Genomic DNA, 23457 nt, shown 5'->3' on the forward strand with positions numbered 1-23457 from the left:
CGGCACGCGCGGGCTCTGTGCTCCGGCCGCTCAGATTGACGGTCGGTCCGCGAAGGCCTCGGGGCGTTTGCAGCACGGGAAAGGTCGGGCCGAGGAGCTGTCGCGTGGGGACGGTCCTCCCGCTAGGGGTCCTCTCTTGACACGAGTGGATCCAGCACCGGGCCGTTCCAGCCCTCTGCTGCTCCCGGACCCCCTTCTCTGCACGGCCACCTTTGGCACCGTGATTGTATGAAGAATGTTCTGCAGAATCCTGCACGGGTTTCCAGCTTCCTCACTGGGACTCTGGGTGGCGTGGAATCAAAGGACCTCGGAACCTCACAGAACCGACTGGGTCCGTGCCCTTCTCTGTCGTGGCCATCGCCGAAAAAATACGTTCCCGTTACTCGGAAAATTAAAATGAAAAGTGTGAACACGGTCTTCAGGGGCCACGTGTGCTTCAGAAGCACGTGTGCTGGGTGGCTCCACCCTCCGGTCTCTCTGGAAGTCTGGGTCTGTTCTGGTCCTTCGCAGCTTTCGTGCCCTCTGTGCACGCGGCAGGCTGGAGAGACCGTGGTTGGACTTAGGAGAGATTTCTGTGTATCAAAGTCAGCTTTGTGACAGCAACCATCAAGGGTCCCCAATTAATTCTGGACCGGAGTCCCCAGAACTGGACTAATGTGACAACTTAAAGGACCAGTCTGGTCTGTTTGGACATGCCGGAGTCCAAACGCATTTCCAGTAAGCAGGCAGCTACCGTGAGAGGCCTGTGTGAACAGCCCTGCTGGACACCCACCCCACCCCCAGCACCCCCAACGGGCGTCCCACACCCTCAGCTCCACCCCATGCTCCCTCACTTCCCCCAAAAGGATGCAGGGTGCAAGGAGTAAGGGTGACAAAGCCCAGAGCTGGTGCATTTGCCCAGAAAGGAGGACCCATCAGTAGCATATTTCTTTAATCGTTGTTATTTACAATTTATCATCTGACAGACTTACAGAGAATAAATAAAGAGAAGAAAATATACAATTGGTATCTCGTTTCTTTTCCTAATACAGAGAAATTTTACGTATTCTATTTTGGAATGACTGATAGTTTTAAGCAGGAATGAAATCAGTTTGCTCTTTACCCCCTGACAAGACACATCCTGGCGGAAGCCTGCAGAGCAGAGCCCAGGAGCCACGCTCCATGTTGTTCACACAAAGTCAGCGGGACAGGAGCGGGTTCCATGCACAGCAGCCAGATTACAAACTCAGTGTGTCTGCAGGAGTCCTCCCCAGGGGCGTTAGTTCCAAGCCTCTTTTTAGAAAAAAGCTTTCACCCAAAGCGGTTACCTTATCCCGCTGTGCTTTCTCTCTGGTCTCTGCAAATCCTCCCTGTAGGCCTGGTGTTAGGGGAAGGCTACCTTCTTGTGAATCTCAAAGTATTTCAAAATAACAAGTTTACAAAAGGATGCCCAACTCAACGATTCCCCGCTATGTGTCTGCCAGGAAGCGCTGTGGCAGAAAACTCAAAATGCCACACATCCAGTCCTCGCTACCCTCCCGGCCTCTTCCCATGTCAGTTCAGCACTCCAAGACATTTACTAAGTGGAAAAGACATTCATCTGTTTCTATAAAATGTTAAGTTTCAATGCAGACGAATTTCCCAGTGCGGACCGGATCCGCAACTTCCAGAAACATCCAGGGCTGCCAGGTGCAGGCCAGAGGTCAGTGGTCCTCCTGAGAAGGCGAGGAAGAGGCCTGTGGATTCAACCTCGGATCAAAGACTTAACAGCCACGTTTTGGGAGGGACCTGAGCCTTAACTGTAATTTTCTTCTTTTTTGTAGAGTTTGGGGCAAGACAGGTGCCATTCTGTTTTAGACAATTTCCTTGGAACTCCTTCCTCAGTCTCCCCTCCCCTTCTCTTTCTCCTTCACTCAGAGCATGTGGCCGAGCCCCACTCCCAGCTTCCTGCGGGAAGCCTGGCCGGTCCCAGCAGGCTCATACCCCTGAGTGGGCATCAGACAAGGTGTGGTCAGTCTGCCCAAGCCCACAGCTTCTCATGCCCTGTGGCCTTCCTGGGCACAGCACTGATTTCATTAACAGAAGCGAGAGAGCGGGACATGCGCTTCGAGAACCACCGTGGGTCCCTGTATCCAGGGCTTCATTTCCAAGCCCAGTGCGGGCAGACTCGATTCCTCCTCAAAGCCCAGTGGTCCAGGACACAGGCGCTCAGACTTCTTCCCTCCCTGTGGGTGCTCGTGCACTTGACATTCACGATGAGCTCCCCCTTTCTGAAACTCTGCAAAGCTCCCCTCTTTCCAACCCCGCCCCAGGCTTCTCATTTGAACAAATACTTTTTAATTTCCATCATCCAGGATTTCTTTTTTCTCCACACAGATTCATCTTTTACCTTCAAGACACTTACTTTTTCCTGCCCTGTCTCAGGTCAGCCTTCAGAATGGACTCTGCACAGCACCCCTTTCTGTCTTGCCTCCCCGACGCCCCGGGCCTTCCCGTGCGCCCCACGGCCATTCCTCACTCATCTGTGACTCCACTCCCATGCAGTGCCGTCACGGCGCCCTCACAAGTGATCTCTCCACAGCACCCAAAGCACCTTCCCTTCGGGCCTCTTTCCACTCAGACCTTCTCTGAGCACACGTCTGGAAGGCACGTCAAGTTTCAGGCCTGGCTCTCAGCACCTTAGCCAGCAGGCATCGGAACTTAAACCTGACTATCCCAAACCACAATCTGAACACGAAGTACTTCACATCCATCATGGAAAGCACAGCTTACCACAAAGGGAAAAAGGCCCCTAGTTTCTCATCCCTTTCCTACCTCCTTTTCTAAATAGTTTCTAGCTTCATTCTTCTCATTTGGATTCGAGCCACTTTAAAGTTCTACACTTTAGGCCATGCCCCCTGCTGGGTCTCGTAGGTTTGTGCCGTAGACGCTGTAAGCATGACCAGGCTGGAGGTCAACCCGCGTGTGTAACACAACGTCTCCGAGCCAGACGATGGAGCCTCCCTCCTCCCAGAAAACAGTAACTGTGCGTGACAGTACATTTTTGCTGGCCACCTGAAACAGATTACCTCTCTGACTCGAGGCCAGGAAACTCCAGAAACACTCAGTTCATGTTAAAGAGGATTATTGTCTGTGGGATCGAGGTGTGCAGTGTACTGAGGCAGAACTGTCAGAAGTGAGAGGAGAGGTGTTAGAGCAATCAAAGCGAAATCAGAGTATTTTCTCCTGCCACATAAGCAGTGATGGCGTGGTCTGGACGTGGCCCTGCCAGAGGCATGTGGATACAGGAGAATTAAAGGCGGGGCCCCTTTAATTCTAGTGAGATGTGATGGTTAACTTCTTGTGTCCACTTGACTGGGACACGTGATGCCCAGATTAAACATCATTCCTGGAGTGTCTGGAGGTGTCTGCAGACGAGATGAGTGTTTGGACTGGTAGGCTGAGGGAGGCAGAGGGGTCTGCGCATTGTGGGTGGGCAGCATCCAGTCCAGATGGAAGGGGGTTCATTCTGTCACACAGGGGCGCCGACATCCCTGCTGACCCCCGGCTCTCACGCCACAGCAGCAGCAGCCCCCCGTGTCTGCTGCTCAGCCGTCACTGATGATGTGCGCCAACTCCTTGTGATAAGCCAGACCTAACGTCTACCTAATTGCTCTGTTCTCTGGAGAGCGCTGACTGACACCTGAAGTTAACACTGACCTTGAAAGCAGAGTGTGGCAGGTCCCAGGTGTAAGAGCTCACGTCTGGCCCTGCACACATCCAATGGGGCGAGGGGTTGGAAGCACTGCACACATGGCTGGTCACCGTCACCGTCGTGGTGACTTCCTGCCAACCTCTTCACCAGCCACAATTCTCAGAGCCGGAGACAAGTCCCTGAGTCCACGTCAGCTGTAGACCCGTTACCCAGCGAGCACAGAACGCACCGGAACTGCAGGAGACTTCCGGGCCATCGACGGCCATGTCCTTCTCACGTTACCGATGAGCACAGCGACGTCCGGAAGGCACGGTGACTTGTCCAAGGGGACACCCTTGACCGGAAGCCGAACTGGGATCAAGGTCCCAAAGCAATGCTGTCCCGACTGCCACCCAGTGATGTCACCAAGGTTAGTCCAGAGTCACAGGACACGATGGGCCGGGCACTCGTCGGGGAGGACGCTGGCCTGAAAAGTGACCTTGGGCTGTGGGGTTTGGGCTCCTGCTGTGGCCTGGAGCACGCTGGAGCTGAACAGGGGAACACACCAGTTCCCGAGAGGCTGTGACGGGCCATGAGGGGTCAAGACTCTTCCTCTGACTTGGGCGCTCACTCCACAATCTTTCCTTGTTTCTCCCCAACGGGAACCAAGGGCTCCCCTTTCCTGCTTCCCACTGAGTCAGGATTCCTGGAGTGAAAAGGCTCAGAGCCTGTTCAGAGGGGACTCTGAACTGGCAGTGGGTCAGGGCCACAGCCTCCGCTTTCTTCTCCGCTGGTCAGAGCCCCTCCGAGGACGAGTGTGTTGTCTGGGCGACTTCTCTGTCATCCTCAACCTGTGCAGAGGGACGTCCGGCCCATCTCACACCACCACTCCTGCGTCTCAGAGCCTACGTCGCCCTTCCCCAATTCTTCAGCCTGAATCTGAGCCTCTTCAGTGACAAGGGACCCCACCTCCAGACACACACAGCCCTCGTCTTGTACAATCTTCTCTAACAAGGAGAGGAAATCCATCTCCCTGTGACTCCCCCTCCTGTACTGGTCCCGTCAACCCTGTGGGAACACTCAGATCAGCCGCTGTTGTGCTTGCCTGAGAGATTCAGCCCCAGTCCACAGGTCCCCAAGGGTACTTAATCCACTAAAAGAGCCAAAGATCTGCAGAACCAGAGGGCCTAGGATCCAGCTACGGAACACCCACCTGCACTGCTTCAAAATCAGGCTCTCGGTAACACACACCTGAAGGCTTCTGACCCAGACAAAGAGCGGCGCCTCCGCAGAAACGGGAAGTACACCTGTTACCTGCCCACAGGCCGCTGCCTGTGGCCACGCTCCATCTAAGAAGCTTTCCCTGCGCCCAGTACATTTCTGTTCGCTTTGTTTTGTTTTGCAAATGACCATTCCCTTCCTACAACCTTGCAGCAGACATCTTCCCCTCCGCACGTCTCTGTATTTCCTAGGCACACAGACCTCAAGCCCAACCCGCCACGAACGACGACGAAAACACCCACTCCGAGAAGCTGTGTCATCTCCTTTGAGAGGGAAGGCAACTGCAGACTATGGGACGAGTCCAGAGGCCACGTCAGGAAACGAGAGCATCTGTGATCAGTTAGGAAACCATCTCCTCCATCTCCACACTTGCCAACTGTTGTTTTCCCCAAGCCTAATTGCATGTTTCCTAAGACGTTAGTATTCTTCAAGTTTTTCTTTCTGAAACTACTTTTTTAACGGTGACATGGAAAAAATATTGTAGAATCTGCACATGTATAAACACAAGCGTATTTAACCTTTATAAATTATCTAAATTATCTAGCCTCTGCTATCCAGCACTTTGGGGTGTCAAGTAAGACATCTTTACTAGATCGTATCTGCCCTAGGCTTTTCTTTTTTTTTTCTTTTTTAGTTCTTTAATGTAAAAAAAATGTATATATGGGTCGGGGGTAGAGAGTGGGGAGTGGAGTGGAGGGAGACGAGGAACAGAGAGAGAGAGAGAAGCAAACGAGCCTGTGTCCCTCAGCTCATCCAACGTCCAGACGAGTGGCTTAGGCGTGGGTGAGTGGCGGGCCTGGTGAGGAGGGTGGGCCTCCCGCGTGGACCGCGTCACTCGTCCCCCTGTTGCAGGAGCAGAAGGTGGATTTCCTGGAAAGAGGGCCGGTGCTTGGTGTCTCTCCTCCAGCAACTCAGCATCAGCTTATACACCGAGTCGGGGCAAATGGCCGGCTGGGGCAGGTAAGTCTTTGGGAACACAACAAACAAACAAAGAATATTAAGAAGAAAGAGGGAAGGCACAGTTGTTTCCTCATCGCTTAATTTGCCCACTTCCCACTTCCTTGAACTTGAAACTGAAATGGGGGTGGCGTCCCTTCTTCCCAGCATGAGTTCTAGTGCCAGGCACCCCCTGCCACCCTCTTTGTCTTTTCCATTGCTCTGGAGCAGGGTTTCCTGATGGGCATGGGGTCCCTACCATCATGCAAAAGATGCGACAGGAGCAAAACGACGTCTCAGACCGGGAAGCCAGTGGTTAGAACACCAGCCCCCCATTTATGCACCCCCGCCACATTGGGGTTATGTTGGCCGGAAGGAAGAACAGCTCCCGCAGCTCCTGGACCTGAGCAAAGCCTTAGCCTGACGCAGAAAGCGGGGTACAGGGCGTGTCCTCGCGGCCCCCGCCAGCATCCTCGGTGCTCCCGGTGCCTGTCAGGAGACTGGGTTCCTTCTCGACATTACTCCGTACACCGGGCACTGACCTAAATCCCAGCCCAGGGCTCCACGTGGCTGTTGGACAGTCCCACCCGCAAGGCGCACTCTGCTCCGCCCAGGTCACCTGCTTGCCTGCAGTCTGCTGCTGTCATCTCCTCTCCATGTGTTTGAATTAACATATTCCTGCGTCGGCCTAGGTGCCTCGAGCTCCCTGAGCGGGCAGCTGGCTCCGCATTAGCCCCGCCCCCTGGCCCGCATTAGCCCCGCCCCTAGCTCAGCATTAGCCCCGCCCCCTGCCTTGCCTGGCCACACCCCCTGCAGCAGAGAGCATCAGGACGGGATCACTGGGCAGTTCTGTCTGTAATGTTCCAAGGAACCGCCATACTGTTTACATCCCCACCAGCAGTGCACAAGGGCTCCCTTTCTCCACACCCTCGCCAGCACTTGTCATCTCATCTTTTTGATAATAGCCCTCTGACAGGTGTGCGGTGACATCTCACTGTGGTTGGCTTTCTGTTTCCCTGACGACTAGTGAGGTGAGGACCTCTCCTTGTACCTGCTGGCCCGCTGTGTGTCCTCTTTGGCGAAATGTCCGTTCAGATCCACTGCCCATTTTTTAAGTGGATTATTTTTTCTACCGAATTATATGAGTTCTTTATATATTTTGGATGTTAGCCCCTTATCAGAGAGATGATTTACAACCACCTTCTCTCATTTGGTAGGGTGTCTTTTCATTTTGTTGATGGTTTCCTTTGCTGTGCAGAGATGTTTAGTTTGATGCAGTCTCACTTGTTGATTTTTGCTTTTGTTGTCTGCGTTTGGTGTCAAAACCAGAAAATCAGTACACAGGCCAATGTCAGGGAGCTTTCCATTCTTCAACTCTTCATTAACAAGTAAAAAGGCAAGTAACTGACTTTTGCTGGGATAGCAGATGAGCTCTGACAAGTCTCAAGTCAGTATGTCACAAATGACTGTGGCGAGGAAATATTTTTCATTTAATAATATTTCATTTAGAAGAAAATATTACTAATACAGATAAGGATACGGGTGACAGGCACTCTCATTTACTACCAGTTGGTGTTCACTAGGTAACTTCAGAAAAAATATTATATCAGTTTTGAGCCAACAGATGCCAATAAAATTGAAGTAATAATTTAAACTATCAGGGTTTTCCTTTTTCAAAATTATATAAACTTGACAAATAATGGAAGTTATATTTCATGATAATTCTTATTATGTTTGTATAATTTTATTGCCTTTCATAACAGTAAACAAAATAAACTTTTAAAACTGTATTTCATTCCATTTAGACCTTGAGCTTTCAGGAAAAGTACTACCTGGGGATTCATCACAATTTGTAAAGATAAATTGAAAACAAAAATGTCAAGTACATCTTTTAATTATTGACATCCTTGTTGTAGACTTCTGAGCGCTTTCAGCTGAACACAGAGGATTTCAGCCTAAGCTATGAACCCGAAGTACACAATTCCTTCTAGAACTCATGTTACTGGAACGTTTTCTTCTGCATTTTATCTGCTATGTTCAGTAACTTGGTGACATGAACTGGGCCATTAAAACAGAATTAGACGACACACGTGTAGTCTGGTGACCACAGAGCCACCTGGCAGCTGACAGCGTTGACAAACTACTGCCCTACACGCTAATGTCAACGTTTTAAAATCTGAACACTGAAAACTGAATAACAGTTAAAGTAATTAATAAAAGGCAAATTATAATAAATTTATATAATAACATAATGTAGAATGTACTAATATGTCAATGGTAATAAGATATAAAGTTAATAAGTCATGTTGAGTTAGCTCACACATTAAATTCAGTACATTTTTAGCGAAAATTTCAATGTAAGCTTAGAGGCCAGAAGGTCGCTCAGCACATCCTGAGAATATCCTGCCTCGGCCTGGACTGTAACCAAATATTTGGCTTCACTGCTCAGCCGTTTAGTACTTAATCGAAAAATATTTGGTTCGCCACTAGTATTTAAGGTGAAAATGGTGGATGCTTTTAAACCAAATATTTAAAAATAAATACAATAAAAATAAATAAGTAAAGTGAAATCCCAGAGATTATTAGACATGAAAACTTCGTTAAATGATGAAGCAGTATTTTCTTGTGAAACTGAGTAGCGTAGCATTTGAAAGATTGATGTGTGCCTTTTTAGTGCTAAGTCAAAAGCTGTCCGGGAACAAGAGTGTTCCACATGCAAAGCAGGCAGTGCACACAGGGACGAGTGTGCCCTCCTCTCTCTGAGTGTTCGCTGGTCCAGTATTGCCTATGGGATTTCAGTCCTAATGGTGACCAAAGGGAGACCGCAAGCTTTACAATATTCTTCCCTTTGCCTGTCACTCCAGGATATACTCAAATTAGAATGTGTTATGATACATAAGATGAATTTTCTCACTGAACACACCACTTTTGATTGGCCACGGGACTTCCAAGAGGTCAGCCTGGGGGGTCGGGATATCTTAGGCCAGGAGAAAAAACATTTTCCCTGGGTCCACTCACTTCCCTCATGCCCCCAGGGAAATCTGCCCTTTGCAGAGGGAGGAAAGCAACTGCCTGGTAACAGACATGCATAACGCAGACCCTGAAACCCCACCTTTAGGGACTAGGACCAGGGCAGCTCCAGAACCGCCCATGTTCTGCTGCTGCATTGGATGTCCCCTGCATTGGATGTCCCCTGTCATCCCCTGATCTTCTGCTTGCTCGGCTCTGCCGAGACCACACAGGACCCACTTCCCTTTTTCTGCCGCTGCCTTCTCCCTCGCCCACCTGTTATCACTTTCTGGCTGGAGATGCCACACCCCACAGGTATGCTGCAGCCAGGTCACTTTGGGGACACTCAGAGCTCTAGCCACCGCACAGGGAATTTAAAAACTGAGCCAGCCAAAGAAATCTGAGAGTATGTTGGGCAGGAACGGGGACCTGTGTGAGCTGGAAACCCCACGTTTCCTGAGTCCTGAGAGGCCCCAGCAGCTGGGCGCAGAGGCACCTGCCCAGCCGCATGTCAGCCACGTGTGCGCCCAGAGACACGGCTGGACAGTCCACGCACACTTTCAGTGAATGCAAACCAATCACTTAGTCACTTCCAAGCTTCTATGTGTCCACCAGGAAGACAAACCTCACAGGCTGGATCAAGAAGTAGATCACACATGAGAGATGGGGTTTTATTTCCTGGTACCTGAGTTGGGAGAGGAGTCTGACGTGACGCCCTCGTGCCCTCCAGGGCCCCTGGGTGACACATGGATAAAGCAGAGTGTATGGACGGCTGCCTGGGGAGGACCTCGCGCTTTCACATGTCTGGATGCTCAGTGGCCAACAACCGCCTCTTCCATCCCAGGCCTGACTTTCCTTTCTCTCTCCTTCGAGAGTCCCAACTGCACGTCTGCCCCCGCACCCCGCACCCCTGCCAGCTCTCACCTGCCTCCCTTGGTCTCGGAAGAACTCTCCGGTATTCTCGATGACCTGCTCATCTGACAGCTGGGAATAGGGCTGCTCTTGGCAGAAGGTGAAAGTCTCCCACAGGGTCACCCCAAAGGCCCACACATCACTCGCGGTAGTGAACTTGCCCTGTGCAAACAAGGAAGAGCAGAGAAAATCAGAAGAACCAAAAACAAGAGCAGGTTGGGTTTCCGTAACTGGAGTTACCCCTCCCCCTACCGAGGGCACAGAATGCTGAAACTGCCAAGACACAAGACACGCACAGAGGTTTAGAAAGGGCAGCGTGAAGCAGCTGACACCATCCTCACACGCTCAGTGAGGGCTGCTTCTCTTAGAGATGACGGCAGGCGGAAAGGGACCGAGCCATGCCTCTGACTCCCACTGACGCCGGCTCTGGGGTGGTAGCGGGGAAAGGCAGAACCAGAGCGGGACTCAACCATTCTCATAGAGACGGAGGAATGCAGTTTAAGCGTCAGGGGCAGCCCTGGGTGAACCCAGGACGCCACCTCCCAGTTCAGTCACAGTCACAGTCCCGAAGCACAGACTCACAAGGGACAGCAGTGACACTCGATGGAACTAGCAGGCGCCACATACATGCACGTTTCCTGCTCAACTAGGACACCATGACGCACATGACAGTATGAATCCCATTTTTCAGATCAGAAGAGTGAGTCAAGGCTCTTCCTCCAACCCCCGGTTAATAAGACCAAGAGCCTCTGACTCTCAGCCTAACAGGCTTTTACGGGACCATACGACACTTAAAGGGAGCAATGCTTAACGATCCACTAGAAATGGGTAAAAGACACAATTCACACTCGTGGATAGTAAAGCTCTTCATAAGGATTTATGTAAAGTGGTGTATATCACAACCTCATACAGCAGGAAACTGGAAAGGACCTCAATACCAAGTTAGCGAGACTTATTATTATAGGATATAGTCACACGATGGAATGTTATGCAGTCATTAAAAGCATGTTTTTGAAGAATACTTAGTGACATGGGAAATGCCAATAATGGAAAATTGTATGTGCTAGTGTCATCCCAATTATGTAATATGATTTCATATATGATTTCACACACAGAAATACAGGTATAGAAAAAATTCTGAAAGGAAATATGCCAAAATATTCATAATAATGGCTGTCTTGGTGAGGGGAAGGAAATAACTCTACATTTCTTTTCATTTCAAAAGTAATTCATGAGTCCTATAAGAATATGAACACAAAATAAACATGTTAACTATAAATGAACAAAACTAGATTTCTCTCAGGCTTTTTTCTGCAATAGTAAATGACAAAAGACAAAATTACAATATATAACATCGTAGGAAATAAAAGTTTATACTAATAATTATATAAATCAGCCAAGTGATATAAGATCAGAACTAAAATATCTCAGATATATGCGTGGTCAGAAAAATGGCTCCAAGAGAGACATCTGCAAAAAATATTATTCACGCGTGGTCCAGAATAGCAGGAGTTGAGTAAAAATTACAAAGAATGATGAACTTCAAAAGTGAATGGTGATAATCATCAAAATAAAACACAGAAATCAGTCTAAGTAATTAAAAATATGGTTATGAATTAATTCCGAAGAAAAATACCTTGTGTGGAAAAGATTTCTTTAAATGATGAGCTTTTTAGTACCCTAACTTAACTAAGACCACTCCGTAGGTGGAAAAGAGGGAGAGAAACGATACTAAATCCCTTATCCTTAAGGGTGTATGTCAGTCCAAACAGACACCAAAGCCTGAGCCTGCCTGGCAGCCCCACGCTGCTCCCCACCAGACCTGCATCTGCCCCCCCACCCCGCTCCCTCCCCCGTGCCCCCCCAGCCCCGCTCCCTGCCCCGCTCCACCACCCTCCCCCCGTGCCCCGCCTTCTTGGCCTTGCCCCCCCACCCCCCCACCCCCCACACCTTGCCCCCCCACCCCCATTCCCCCCCCAGCCCCGCGCACCGCCTTCTCGGCCTTGCCCCCAGCCACGCCCCCCAGCCACGCCCCCCAGCCACGCCCCGCACCCCAGCCCCGCACCCCCAGCCACGCCCCCCAGCCCCGCCCCGCCCCCCAGCCACGCCCCCCAGCCACGCCCCGCCCCCAGCCCCGCACCCCCAGCCACGCCCCCCAGCCACGCCCCGCCCCCCCCAGCCCCGCACCCCGCACCTTGCCCCCCCACCCCCATTCCCCCCCAGCCCCGCGCCCCGCCTTCTCGGCCTTGTCCCCCCAGCCCCGCCCCCAGCCACGCCCCGCCCCCAGCCACGCCCCACGCTCCCCCCACCATCCCCCCCCCTCCTCACCAGCAGGATGCTCTCCCAGGACATCCAGCGGATGGGCAGCACGGCGCGGCCCTGGATGCGGTAGTAGTCGCCGCTGTACAGGTTGCGGCTCATGCCGAAGTCCGCGATCTTGATGGTGTAGTGCTTGCCCACCAAGCAGTTGCGCGTGGCCAGGTCTCGGTGCACGAAGTTGAGAGAGGAGAGGTACTTCATGCCAGAGGCAATCTGCGTGGCCATAAACTTCAGGTTGGCATAGCTGGGGAAACAGAGAGAAGAGGCCCGTGGGGAGGGGCCCGCGACCCCCGCCCCACCCACCTGAGCCCGCGCCCCCGCCGGGCCGCGCGTGGAGGGGCCGGCGCTACCTGACGGTGGGCACGCCGCCCGCAGGCGCGCTGGGGGGCTCGTGGCGCGACAGGAACTGGTTGAGGTCGCCGTTCTCCATGTACTCGGTGATCATGCACAGGGGGTCGTCGGCGATGCACACGGCCAGCAGCCGGATGATGTTGGCGTCCTTGAGGCGCGCCATGATCTTTATCTCCTTCAGGAAGTCGTTCCTTTGGGGACGGGCGTCAGCTGGGGACGCGGGGACGCCACGCCCGCCCTCCCCTCCCCGCTCCCCTCCCTAGCCTCGGCGCGGAGTGGGCACCTGGGGCAGTGTCCACTGGCCCCGGGATGCCACGCCCCTTGCTCCACTGCCGTCTTTTTGAGAGCAGGAAGCGTGACCTGCTCACGCGAGCATCTGCGGTACCCAGCAAACCGCCTGCCACCGAGAGAGTGACCGATGTCTGCTGAGCCAAACACCGGGGGCCCCAAGCCACCCTGACAAGGGGAGAATCTGTCCTCTCAGAGAGCCACAGAGTCACTCTACTAATACAGCAAAGACGCTCTGTGTAAAGTGACCGTCCCCTCTGCTTTATCTGCTGGTTCTTTCCTTCTCACACTGGCTTTTCTTCAAAGGGTCGCAGCGTTCCAAACCGAGCTGCTTAAAGTTTAGGGTGGTGGTGTGGGGGCATTTCAAAACCAGTACTCACTTGGCCAACACTAACACTGTTTGGTGGCAGCCAGCCTGGAGTCACCAAGTGGCTGTGGCCTTCCCAGGGCAGTGTGTGGCAGCGCGGCCACCAGCCCACATTCCCACGCCCGCAGGAGCAGACCGGTTCTGCCTCCTGTAAGTTCTCTACGATCCTGCACTGGGAGACGGACTCCATCAGTGTGAATCCCGAACCCCAGGCACAGTGTCAGCCCCAAACAGGGCCTCCCACAACTTCGCAGGGCTGAATCAGGCCGCCCATCACTGCTGAGAGGGTGGACACAGGCGGAGGGACGCCAAACTGGCCAACAGAACAGTGGGTCAGGTCCTGAGGCTGCACTTCTCCACTCTCAGGCCTGTGCTCAGATGGATGCGGGGCTACTCCACCTCTCTGTGGGACCCAGATGATGTCACCTGTCATTCAGACTGATGTCCCTAAGACAGACATTCCCAAACCTCCACAGCTCGACTCCCTCGCCTTCTTTCTTCTTCATTCCACATTCTGTCAACTGCAAGACTTTTCATGAGAACCTATCACCATTTTGGGAATTTACGTTCACTTGGAGACTGGGGATAACTGTCTCTCGCTCTGAGAACAGCAAGACGAATGGCCAGCGCTAAAGGGGAAGGCGCTCGTGTCCCGGATGTGAGCTTCCTGGGGCACAGCCCAGCAGCTTCCAGGCAGCACGCCTCCCTGGGTGAGGTTTAACTCACCATCACTGTCACGGAAAGGCTGTCGGACAGCGCAGTGTGGCTGGAAACTGCAATTTATGCAGGAAAGGATCCCAGTTTGCAAAACTGCTAAAGGACTGTGGGTCCTTTTGCTTTGAGGTCCATGGGTACTTTTCCAAGTAGAGGTAGCTTCTCATTTTGGGGGGTTGCTGGACATAGAAGAAAAGGAGCATGAAAGAGAAAAAAAAGGTGAGAAAGTAAATGGAGATGCGGGAGGAAGGAGAATGGGGGGCTTAGGAAGGGAGGTGTGTGTGCTGAGAAGCTTGCTGAGCGGAGGGAGGGCCGGCAGCAGCACAGGCAGACTGCGGGCCATGTCGGTAGCACAGCTCTGTGCAGAGGTGGGAGGTAAACATGAAGCAAATAGAGCGGAACGTGTGTGTTTTTGTTTGAGGGAAATGGAGAACAGAGAGGAGGATTGGGGACCACAAGAAAAAGAAGGTGCAACCACGGAAACGCGAGGCCGCTCCAGACCTCCCAGGTCACTGAGCCTCCCAGGGAAGGCTGCTGAGATGTCTCCAGGAGTGTGCTTGGGCCTAAAGAGGAAACATGCAACGGAACATTCAAAATGCTGACCACAGACCTGGCGTTCTTGTTGGCGTCCGCTCGGAGCATCTTCACGGCCACGAGCACGGGCTGCTTGGCACTGACGTCTGGGGCGAAATCTTTGTCTTTGAATTTTTCCATTCCCTCCACTTCACAGAGATGAACCTAGAGAAAAGTCCCCTCGTCTCAGCCTCATCAGGTCTCCTGAGGGCGTCTCAGTGCTTGCTGGCACTTCCTGGGGATAAACTAACCCTTACAACTCAAACAAAACAATCAAAGACCAACGAGAAGGTAGCTGTCACTATCTTTGATCCAAAATAATTGATAATAACAACATGTTGCTGTGCTGAAAAGGAAACACACACTGATCGGAGCATTAGACCCGTGAGTGGATGAATCTAACAGTATTTTGTGACCACGTAGCTTATGATAAAACGCCACTCGGTATAAATGCTTGAACTGGGATTCGACATTGAGTCACTGGATCATAGACAGCGTAAGGCGAGTCCCTCTGTGTGTGACGGTGACCCGTCAGTATGGAGTCACAGGAGCAGCACCCACGTGTTACCACGGCATGATGCGCCTGTGTTTTGAACCCAGGGGACCAGGACACATCACAACAGAAACAGATGCCAGGGACCCTTCCACCTCGCCAGCTCCAAACCACCCCGAAACCAGGAGCACGTGCTGGTTAAGCCAGGAACGACACTTGGAGTTTGTGACCCTTTTCCACGGAACTCCCATGAAAAGGGGAAAACAAAGCGGCTCACGAGTAGCAGGGTGTCCTTGGACAGTTTAGATGAGATGACCGCATCTGTGGGGCCCCACCCTCTGTAACCTATTGTAAAAGTTTTGCAAATGCTGAGTTTTTCACAATATCTGGAGTCTGGTGACTTGCCTGCTTCAAAAACTCCTGCATGGAGTCCCAGCAGCCAGGGACTCCCCCCTGTGTTTGACCAAGGTGAGGGTGTCTGAGTCTTCTTGAGGACAATGTGAGGACAGACAAGGGCAGGAGACAGTTGTACGTGACTCCCCTCTGGGGGGACACGTTGCTCTGCTGGCCATTTTTATTTGGCCACAACTTGTGAGTGACCAGAGACTGGAGGCACCACTCAAAGACTCAACTCACCTCCCCAAACTGGCCTTCTCCCAGTTTCTCCTTGAAAGTTAAGAGTTTCCGGGGGAACTCTTCCACGGCCACGTCTTTCCCCGAGAGCAGGTCCATGGTGACGGCTGGCACTGAGTAGGTGTTGCCGCCTGTCACCCCCTGGAGGTTCACGATGTCAGCCTCTGCGTAGTGTGGCACGCCCTCGGGCCCACTGGGCTGGACCGGCTTCACGACGCCACTGCAGCCTGTGGGGACAGGGGCGGGGGCTCATCCCAGGGGTGTCTCCAGAGACTCTTCAGGGAAGGAGGCCTGAAGAGGCTGGTCTGGAGCACGACCCCGGCAGCCAGCCTACTCCTGATGTCCCTGGTTTTCTAGACACTCTTTCTGTGGCCTTCAGGACACAGCTTCCCGTGTGCGCCCTGCGCTTCTCCTCAAACTACAGGACCACCAGGCCTCCTCAGATGGCCGTGTGCTGAAGCCACCACCGGACGGGTCACATTTAATAGCACATTCCTTATCCCTGACTTCACAACCTAGTTTAGGTATGGAGACACTATCTGATTAAATTTATGTGATGTAGTTTAAGAAACTTCCTAAGTTAAAAAAAAAAACACATTAAAGGAAGGCGGACTTCAGAAAATAGATAGATTACTGCCGTCCAGCCCAAGAAACAGTTTAGCCTCGATCCTTTTTCTTGATGCCTGTAAAATGACCCCTCAATGCTTGCTGTCCACTGAGTGACAAATCTGTGCCACTTTCCCTTCTTCCTTCAGAAAGACGCCTGGAAAGCCAGAGCTGTCCCAGGTGGTCCCTGGCTCTCAGACACCACACGTCCTTGTCCACTGACTGGGTCGCTCTTCACTTGTGAGTTTACAGAAACGCTGCTCTGAGCCCCAGTGACCAGCCCAGCACCCCTTCTCGTGTCCTGTCGTCTGCAGCGATTCTTTGTAACAACCCTGGGGGGTGAACCAAGTGGCACTGTTTTACCAAGCAAGGCTTTTACCGAGAAAAGACAAGAAACATTTATTCTCATGATAAAATCTTGTGTGACTCTAATAAATCTTCACCAAGGAGAAATCCACTAAAATGAGATGCAGAGAACTAGATGGCTAACCAGGTGGGAAGCCCAGGATGCAGTAAGCGTCATTTCTTTCTCTCTCCAGATGAAATTCTGGTCTGACCTGACCCCAACGACATGTGGTGTTGGGGAAGTGCCTTGTCCCTCCCTTTTAAAATGCGGATGTGGGACTAGGTGGACTGTTCAGGTTCCTCTGGTGGAAACACCCTAGTAACACCTTCTGTCATTTGCGGCCCCTTCCGCTCAGGCCGGCTCTGAGAGGGCGGGGCGTCTCCAGAGTAACACCGGGTTGGGCTGAGCACACGCTCCTCAGGGCCAGGCCCCGCCCCCGCCACGCCCCCGCCACGCCCACCTGGCTCCTCCTCCCCGGGTGCGAACTCCGGCAGTTTGCGGATGAGCCGCGAGGGCTCCTGGTAGTCGGGCCGCAGCGGGAAGATGCGGTCGTACGTGGAGTTGGACTCCTGCTCGCTGGGCGAGGACGAGCGGTTGTTGTTGAACATGCTGGACTCGCTGGGCAGGGACAGACTGACCGTCATTTCGTCATCCAGCATCCTCCGGGAAGCCTGGAGGGAGGCACAGGGACAAGGGCTGCTGGCACCCGTCTGTCCCCGGCGCCCCGGCGTCTGTCCCCGGCGCCCCGACGTCTGTCCCCGGCGCCCCGACGTCTGTCCCCGGCGCCCCCACGTCTGTCCCCGGCGCCCCGACGTGTGTCCCCGGCGCCCCCACGTCTGTCCCCGGCGCCCCGACGTGTGTCCCCGGCGCCCCCACGTCTGTCCCCGGCGCCCCGACGTCTGTCCCCGGCGCCCCCACGTCTGTCCCCGGCGCCCCGACGTCTGTCCCCGGCGCCCCCACGTCTGTCCCCGGCGCCCCGGCGTCTGTCCCCGGCGCCCCGACGTGTGTCCCCGGCGCCCGCTCGGCTCACACGAGCTGCAGACGCCCCGCCGGAGGGACGCAGCCTGGAGCCCCGGAAGAGCCCCCCACTTCTCGGAGGCGGAATTGGGCCCAGTTTCTGTGCCGCCAACGCTCTCCGATGCGCTTCCAGCGGCACCTGCCTGAGAGGTCGCCAGTGGGAGAGCCTGGCAGTCTCGTGGGCTCAGTGTTCTAGGAAACACTGGCCTTTGCTGACTCGGCCTGCCACCGATTTCGACGTGTGTAAGCGAAAATTTACACGCTCATTACTCAACAAATGTGCCTCTACACGACGATGAATCGGGTCCACCTGGCCTTTCTGGCCCTGTGGCTTAGGGTAACACCCCTGGACCCCACATTTCTACTAAGCAAAAATAAAATGGCTAGGAAATGGGAAAGGAAAGCCCTGAGTGTCTGGGGATACCTGGGTGAATTACAGCTGATACAGGAATAAAACAACGAATTCTCGGGTCATCCCATCTAATGTGACCTGCCTCCTCCTTCAAAAGTATGCCAGAATCTGAACATACGACAATGTGACTCCAGTCCAGCTCCACTCCGACAAACGCGCTGTGGGTGCTAAGGGGAGAAACTCAGATGCCCGCTTCATCCCCTAGACTCGAAGCACATAGTAGGCACTCAATAAATGTGGCTGAATCTCTCAAAGAAAGAATGCTGAGGACACCCCCAAATATGCCAGAGTCTACCGCTGTATTGAGGAAGGTTTCTTGGACTACAGGTATATGCTGAAATGTTTTCCACAAAGAATTCTGTCCCCAGGAAGAAATCCTGTGTCACTCCAGAGCCTCTTGAGTTTCCTCACTCAGGACGTACAGGGCAGAAAGAATTTTTTAAAGAACAAAGTTAAATATTCGAGGGCAAGAGTTCTGATGTCCCTTCACCTGGAGTCTCTAGTCCAGCATTCCTCTCACAGCCCATGAATACATCCCACTGGGTTTCAGAAGAAAGCCCCAGAGAAGTGGGGTAAATTCTGGCTCAATTAAAGAGAAATCGCTTGGGGAATAGAGAACACAGGCCCTTCCACCTCAGCTAAGATGCAGTCAGGACAGACGGTTGGGTAAGGACACACTGCTTCTGTCCCCAGCACCTGTGCTCCCCTCACCTGGAGGCCAGGTGCTCAGTGCGTTCCGGCACTAAAAGGTGAAGGCTCTGCTACTGCCTCATCAAGCCAGTGGGCAAGTTCTTTGGAAGCTTCCTTTCAGTCTCCAGTCACTGTTTATGGATTGAAAGCTGTCATTTAGCTAAAGTGTTTACAGGTTCTTATGGGAAGCAAATAGATCATCTCTTCTGTGAAACATCGCTGCCTAAAATCCTTAAAGTAGGCCTCACCCACCTCAGAACTGAATGTGGAACAGACCAGAAGGAATCGCAGGCTACTCGTCTGGTCCTTCTCCCGACTGCTCTGATTTCAGCCCTTCCCTCACGTCCTACATCCAGAGCTCACAGGTTCCAGTCCAACTTCACAGTGGCCTGTCCTCTCTTCTTGTCCCCACTCCACCTGGACACTGGCCCCTCTGCGAGCCCATCCCCAGCATAGCCCAGCCAGGCCGTGCCCGCACAGCTGTCCCCTACCCTCCAGCCCAAGGTTTTCATGACCTCTCATAGTCCACGTCCACACGAGCTCACGGACCAGGGAAGACATCCACGGCCAAAGATAGAAACACATGGGAAGTGTTTGGGGTCTTGGGAAGACCCCAAGAACTTAGCGGCCGTGTCCAGAAAGTTATCTGGCCTAAGAAACCAAAGTCATAGATACTCCATCTTTGGTGAAATGTATGTTTTGGAAGAAAAGAAGTCACATACGTCAAACTGACAATTGGAAAGAGCATGGAAGACAGGATATTGGGGGTATGCCATTGAACACATCACGTGTCCTCATCACAAAGACAGTTAAATGTAAGTACTATGCCCAACTCACCATTACGCAGTGAGGTTCACGTAAAATAACACATGTGGAAAGGTTTGTAGATAGAAAGTGGAAGACACATGTAATAGAAACATTCAGACAACTTGACCTGGACAGAAAGATTGAGGAGGGACTCAGAGACACAGGGAGTCACGACCTTCAAGCACAAAGCAGCAGGACTAGAGTCACTATGAACTGAGCTGGACGTTAGAGGCTGGACGTTTTCACACACACACATACCAAACAAGCAAACAGTAAAAGAAGAGAAGGAACGCTGTTGTCAGAGATTTCAGGGAGGTACCAATTAGGGATCAGAACCACTAGTTAACTTTTTTGAGAAACACGGATGCCTGCACCCCTGCCCGCACCGCACACCCAGGGACTCAGAATTGAAGGGCAACCGGCACTGAGGTTCTCCATGGCGGGAGTTTCCTGGGAGGCTCCAAACTGCGTCCTAGAGTAAGAGCGCGGGCTCGGCTTGTCCTTCCCCCAGCCTGCGCTCCTCGGACCCCGGGGGCTCACCGCTTACACATTTACACACTCAGAATGTGCCTTCCACTGCCGGATCACAGCGGCGTGTGAAAGGACGCTCACCTTCTCCAGCATCTTCTGCCAGAACTGCCGCCACAGGATGATGACAATGATGGCCAGAAGGATGAAGATGATGGCCACCAAGCAGCCAATCAGGATCCGAGTGTTGCTGTCGTCGACTTTTAGCATTGGATCTGCGACCAGGAAGAGAGAGGCGACAGGGCATCCCCTCAGGGGCTGGACCAGGGACAGGGAGGCAGACGCTGTCCCTCCAGGACAGTCCCACCAGGAGCCCCCACAGCCCTTCTGCTCCTTCCCGGCCCTGCTGCGCTGCTCCTGTACCCTGCACGTCTCCTGGGGAGCACGGCGGGTAGAGGAGAGGTCTTCCATCTTCCCCAAGTTTGTTCCTTTATTGCCGCGGCCTGGTCTGCTGGCCCTGGTCACACCTCATGAAACACCCGTGCACAACGTCCCACTCTGCATTCTGGAGATGAGCAAGGGGGCTAAGGGCCTCTTTGGAGACACTCACCCACACCGGCTGGCTCATGTGGCCGGTGGGGCTCTGAAGCAACCTGTCATGTTTGTCTCCAAATAGAGAGACTGGTACTGTGTTTCACAGACTCCCGCCCATGCTCTGAGACACCCACTGTGGGTCTCACCTAGAAACGTCCCCTCCCCTGTTCCTGCTAGCTTCCCAAGCTCTCAAGGAGTGAGTGGGACTCAGCTCCGCCTCCGTGAGGTCATGAGACCCGACAGTGGACGGGGGAGTCTGGGTGTCGGCTTTGGAGGTGCACGGTCCGTCTTCACCCACAGCTGCCCGTTGTGGAGCCCCGCACACAGGCAGCCGGGCCTTTGCCACACCCCACCCTCGGCACCTGCACGTGCTCCCTCCCACGGGACTCACACATACCGTAGGTGGTGGGTGCCACGGGCGGCGGGGGCAGGGCTCCGGAGTTGTTGTACATGGCAGCATCTGTGAGCAAACACGGGGCCAGAGAAGACCGTCAGTAGCAGGTTGGGGACGGCGGCTGTGACCCAGCACACCGTGACGTCAACTTCCTGGGTTGCCACCAGCCTTTCTTAACACGGAAGCACGTATTATATTAAATAAAAAATATCTCGCTCCATCTGTTTAGTAAGGGCAACTCTTCTTCTGTAAAAGTTGTGTTTAAATTACAGCGTCCTAGGTGCCATAGTGCAAAGGAGTTTAAGAGGCAATGATGTAGGGGCCGTGACGCAGGTGTCACAGGGAGACACAGGACGGGAGACGCGATTCAGCCAAATGGAGCGGACACAGTGGGCAGGTGGGCACGTGGCAGACAGCTGCCAAGAAGCTCCTCCTTCCAGGAAACTCAAGTGCTTTATAAACTCTGTTGTTTCACTGTGCGTCGCTGCCCCTTAATTTGTCAAGCAGCCTTTATCCTTATAGATACTTATGGATATTAGGATGTCCTTCCTGCGACGTCACAGCTTGTAAGGTCAGACCCCAAAGTGTACCTGCCAGACTGATGCTGGCAACTAATGTTCTCCTCTGATCTGTCTGACCAAAGAGGTGAAGTGTTAGAATACGCGTTTCCCTTCTAGGAGACAATTCCCGCCCAAATCCTAATTTCCCTTCTTCGCATTGTTATATAGGGAGATGTCTGGCGTCTACATTATGTCTGTGAATTGGGTCCTCAGGCTCCAGTGAAAACTAATATTATCACGAAACTGCATTTAAAGCTCAAGACATCCAGGCACTAAAAGCAGCCCAATGCTACAACCAGCTGGGATATGATCAGCTACCAATCAATTACTCTGCAGACCCAGCCCCTGGCCATGGATAGCAATCGGTTGTCGCCCAGTTAACACAATGTAAGTGACACTGCTTTTGAACATCCAAATTTCTACTCTTCATAAACCCTTCCCACAAAGTATTCCATCCATTTCCTCTTAGATTAAATCTGTAACAGAAGGCATGAGGCACCAGACCTGCTGCTCCAAACAGCTCTCTCTCCTCGTCAGTACGTCCTAAGGAGCAAACCAGCTTGAAATTCTCTCCCTTTAAAAGTCAAATCAGGAAGTGGGTCTTCTGGTTTATCTTTGAATTGTGACCCAGGTGATAATTCAAAGTCTCCTGCTCTCAGGTTCCTATTCGCCCAGAAGTTTCTCGCAGGCCCAGTGCAGCTCTCCCTCCTTTGACACTGTCCCTCCCCAGGCCACTCTCGTGGCCTCTTCTCTCCTCTGACCACGTACCATTGGTTCCACTTGAGCACCTTTTGAAAATCACTACAGGCCTGTACTCCCATCTGAATTGTGACAGTGCCATGTCCCGAGTGCCTTTGAACTTTCCCAGACCTGCCACGGTCCCTGTGCCCAGTCTGTGGTCTCCAAACACCACCCCGCACTGGAAGGAACCACATTTGCTCGAGGAAATCGCGGTTCCAGCGCTGGAGCAGTAAATGTTCGAAATGAGCTTAGGGCATCTTGTTCCTTCTAAAAACAAGACGGTTCTCAAAGGCTCTGAGGTCGGATCCAAAGAACACAGACCAGTTAAAGGTGTGTGCTGCGTCAAACCTAGGACAGTCTGAGCATCAACAAGCAGAATCCCTGTATTCAAGCTCATAAAAAGCAACGAGTGCGTGATGACACTAAGACAAGCGCACTGGCCTCACTGATGGTTGCGAGGGCACCAGCTGCTCACTGTGAAGGTTGGGGAAGAGGGAAAATGAACCCTGTGCCTTGCCCTCCAACGTGAACAGGACAGGAGGGGCAGTTCGTCCAGTCGGAAGGAAGGCAGCAGACAACAAATGCAGAGGGAGAAAAGGATTAGAAAACCACCACTGAGCAAGGACTAGGGAGACACAATTCGGGCAGCGGTCACCCAGGGAGGGCAAAGCAAGGGTGAACGACTGTGGGGCTGCTCCTAGCATCACCAACAGTGAGGGAATGGAACAATGCAGCCCCACGGTGAGGCTGCACGTGGCACACAGCACAGGCTGTGAAAACCCGGGATAAAAGCGGACACTGAACTGGACTCCAGCCGGCCTGAGGCTACCACCCCGTGTGCAGGAACAGCAGCGTTAGAGGCGTTAGCAGAGTCATCAGCCAAAGCAGAAGAGAGTTTAGAAATGGGCTGTGTGAGATTAGAAAAGACACTTAGGAACAGAGCAGAGGAGACACCCCAAGAGGGCCTCATTGGGGTCCTAACGCGCCCCAGCCCACGGCAGGAAGACACCACCAGACAATCAGGCCGCGCGGCACAGGCTATGACATAGTAGATATGAAGGAATTACTGTCACTGAGAGTACATGTCAGATGGCATGATGGCATGACGCTTAGAAAGATGTTAATGTCTTTCGATGCATCTGAAATTGTTACTAATGAAATCAAATAACGTCTCAGATTTGCTTTAAAATACGACAACAAAAGGGAGAAAGAGAAGCAGCAAGCACAACGCAATTCCCAAGCTCAGCGAGGCCGATGGCAGTGGGGCTCGCTCTTCTCCTTACTGTGTGTATTT

The 23457-nt window shown here is 52.8% G+C and overlaps 1 protein-coding gene across 6 annotated transcripts in view; it reads right to left on the reverse strand.

Moving 5' to 3' along the window:
• Positions 1–5053: 5053 nt before the first annotated feature.
• Positions 5054–23457, reverse strand: part of DDR2 (discoidin domain receptor tyrosine kinase 2) — a 72474-nt gene continuing 54070 nt past the window's right edge. For all 6 annotated transcript variants that reach the window (XM_081027030.1, XM_081027032.1, XM_081027031.1 and 3 more), the window contains 9 exons: positions 20866–20928; positions 20019–20149; positions 16941–17151; positions 15532–15755; positions 14440–14567; positions 12460–12651; positions 12119–12353; positions 9803–9952; positions 5054–5899 (listed from right to left, as the gene is read on the reverse strand). In XM_081027030.1, the coding sequence (XP_080883156.1) occupies positions 5765–5899; positions 9803–9952; positions 12119–12353; positions 12460–12651; positions 14440–14567; positions 15532–15755; positions 16941–17151; positions 20019–20149; positions 20866–20928 (1469 nt within the window). In that variant the 3' untranslated portion in view covers positions 5054–5764. The remainder of the gene's footprint in view (positions 5900–9802; positions 9953–12118; positions 12354–12459; positions 12652–14439; positions 14568–15531; positions 15756–16940; positions 17152–20018; positions 20150–20865; positions 20929–23457) is intronic.

This window comes from Rhinolophus hipposideros (assembly GCF_964194185.1).
Source record: "Rhinolophus hipposideros genome assembly, chromosome: 19".
In the NCBI taxonomy this organism is placed as follows: domain Eukaryota; kingdom Metazoa; phylum Chordata; class Mammalia; order Chiroptera; family Rhinolophidae; genus Rhinolophus; species Rhinolophus hipposideros.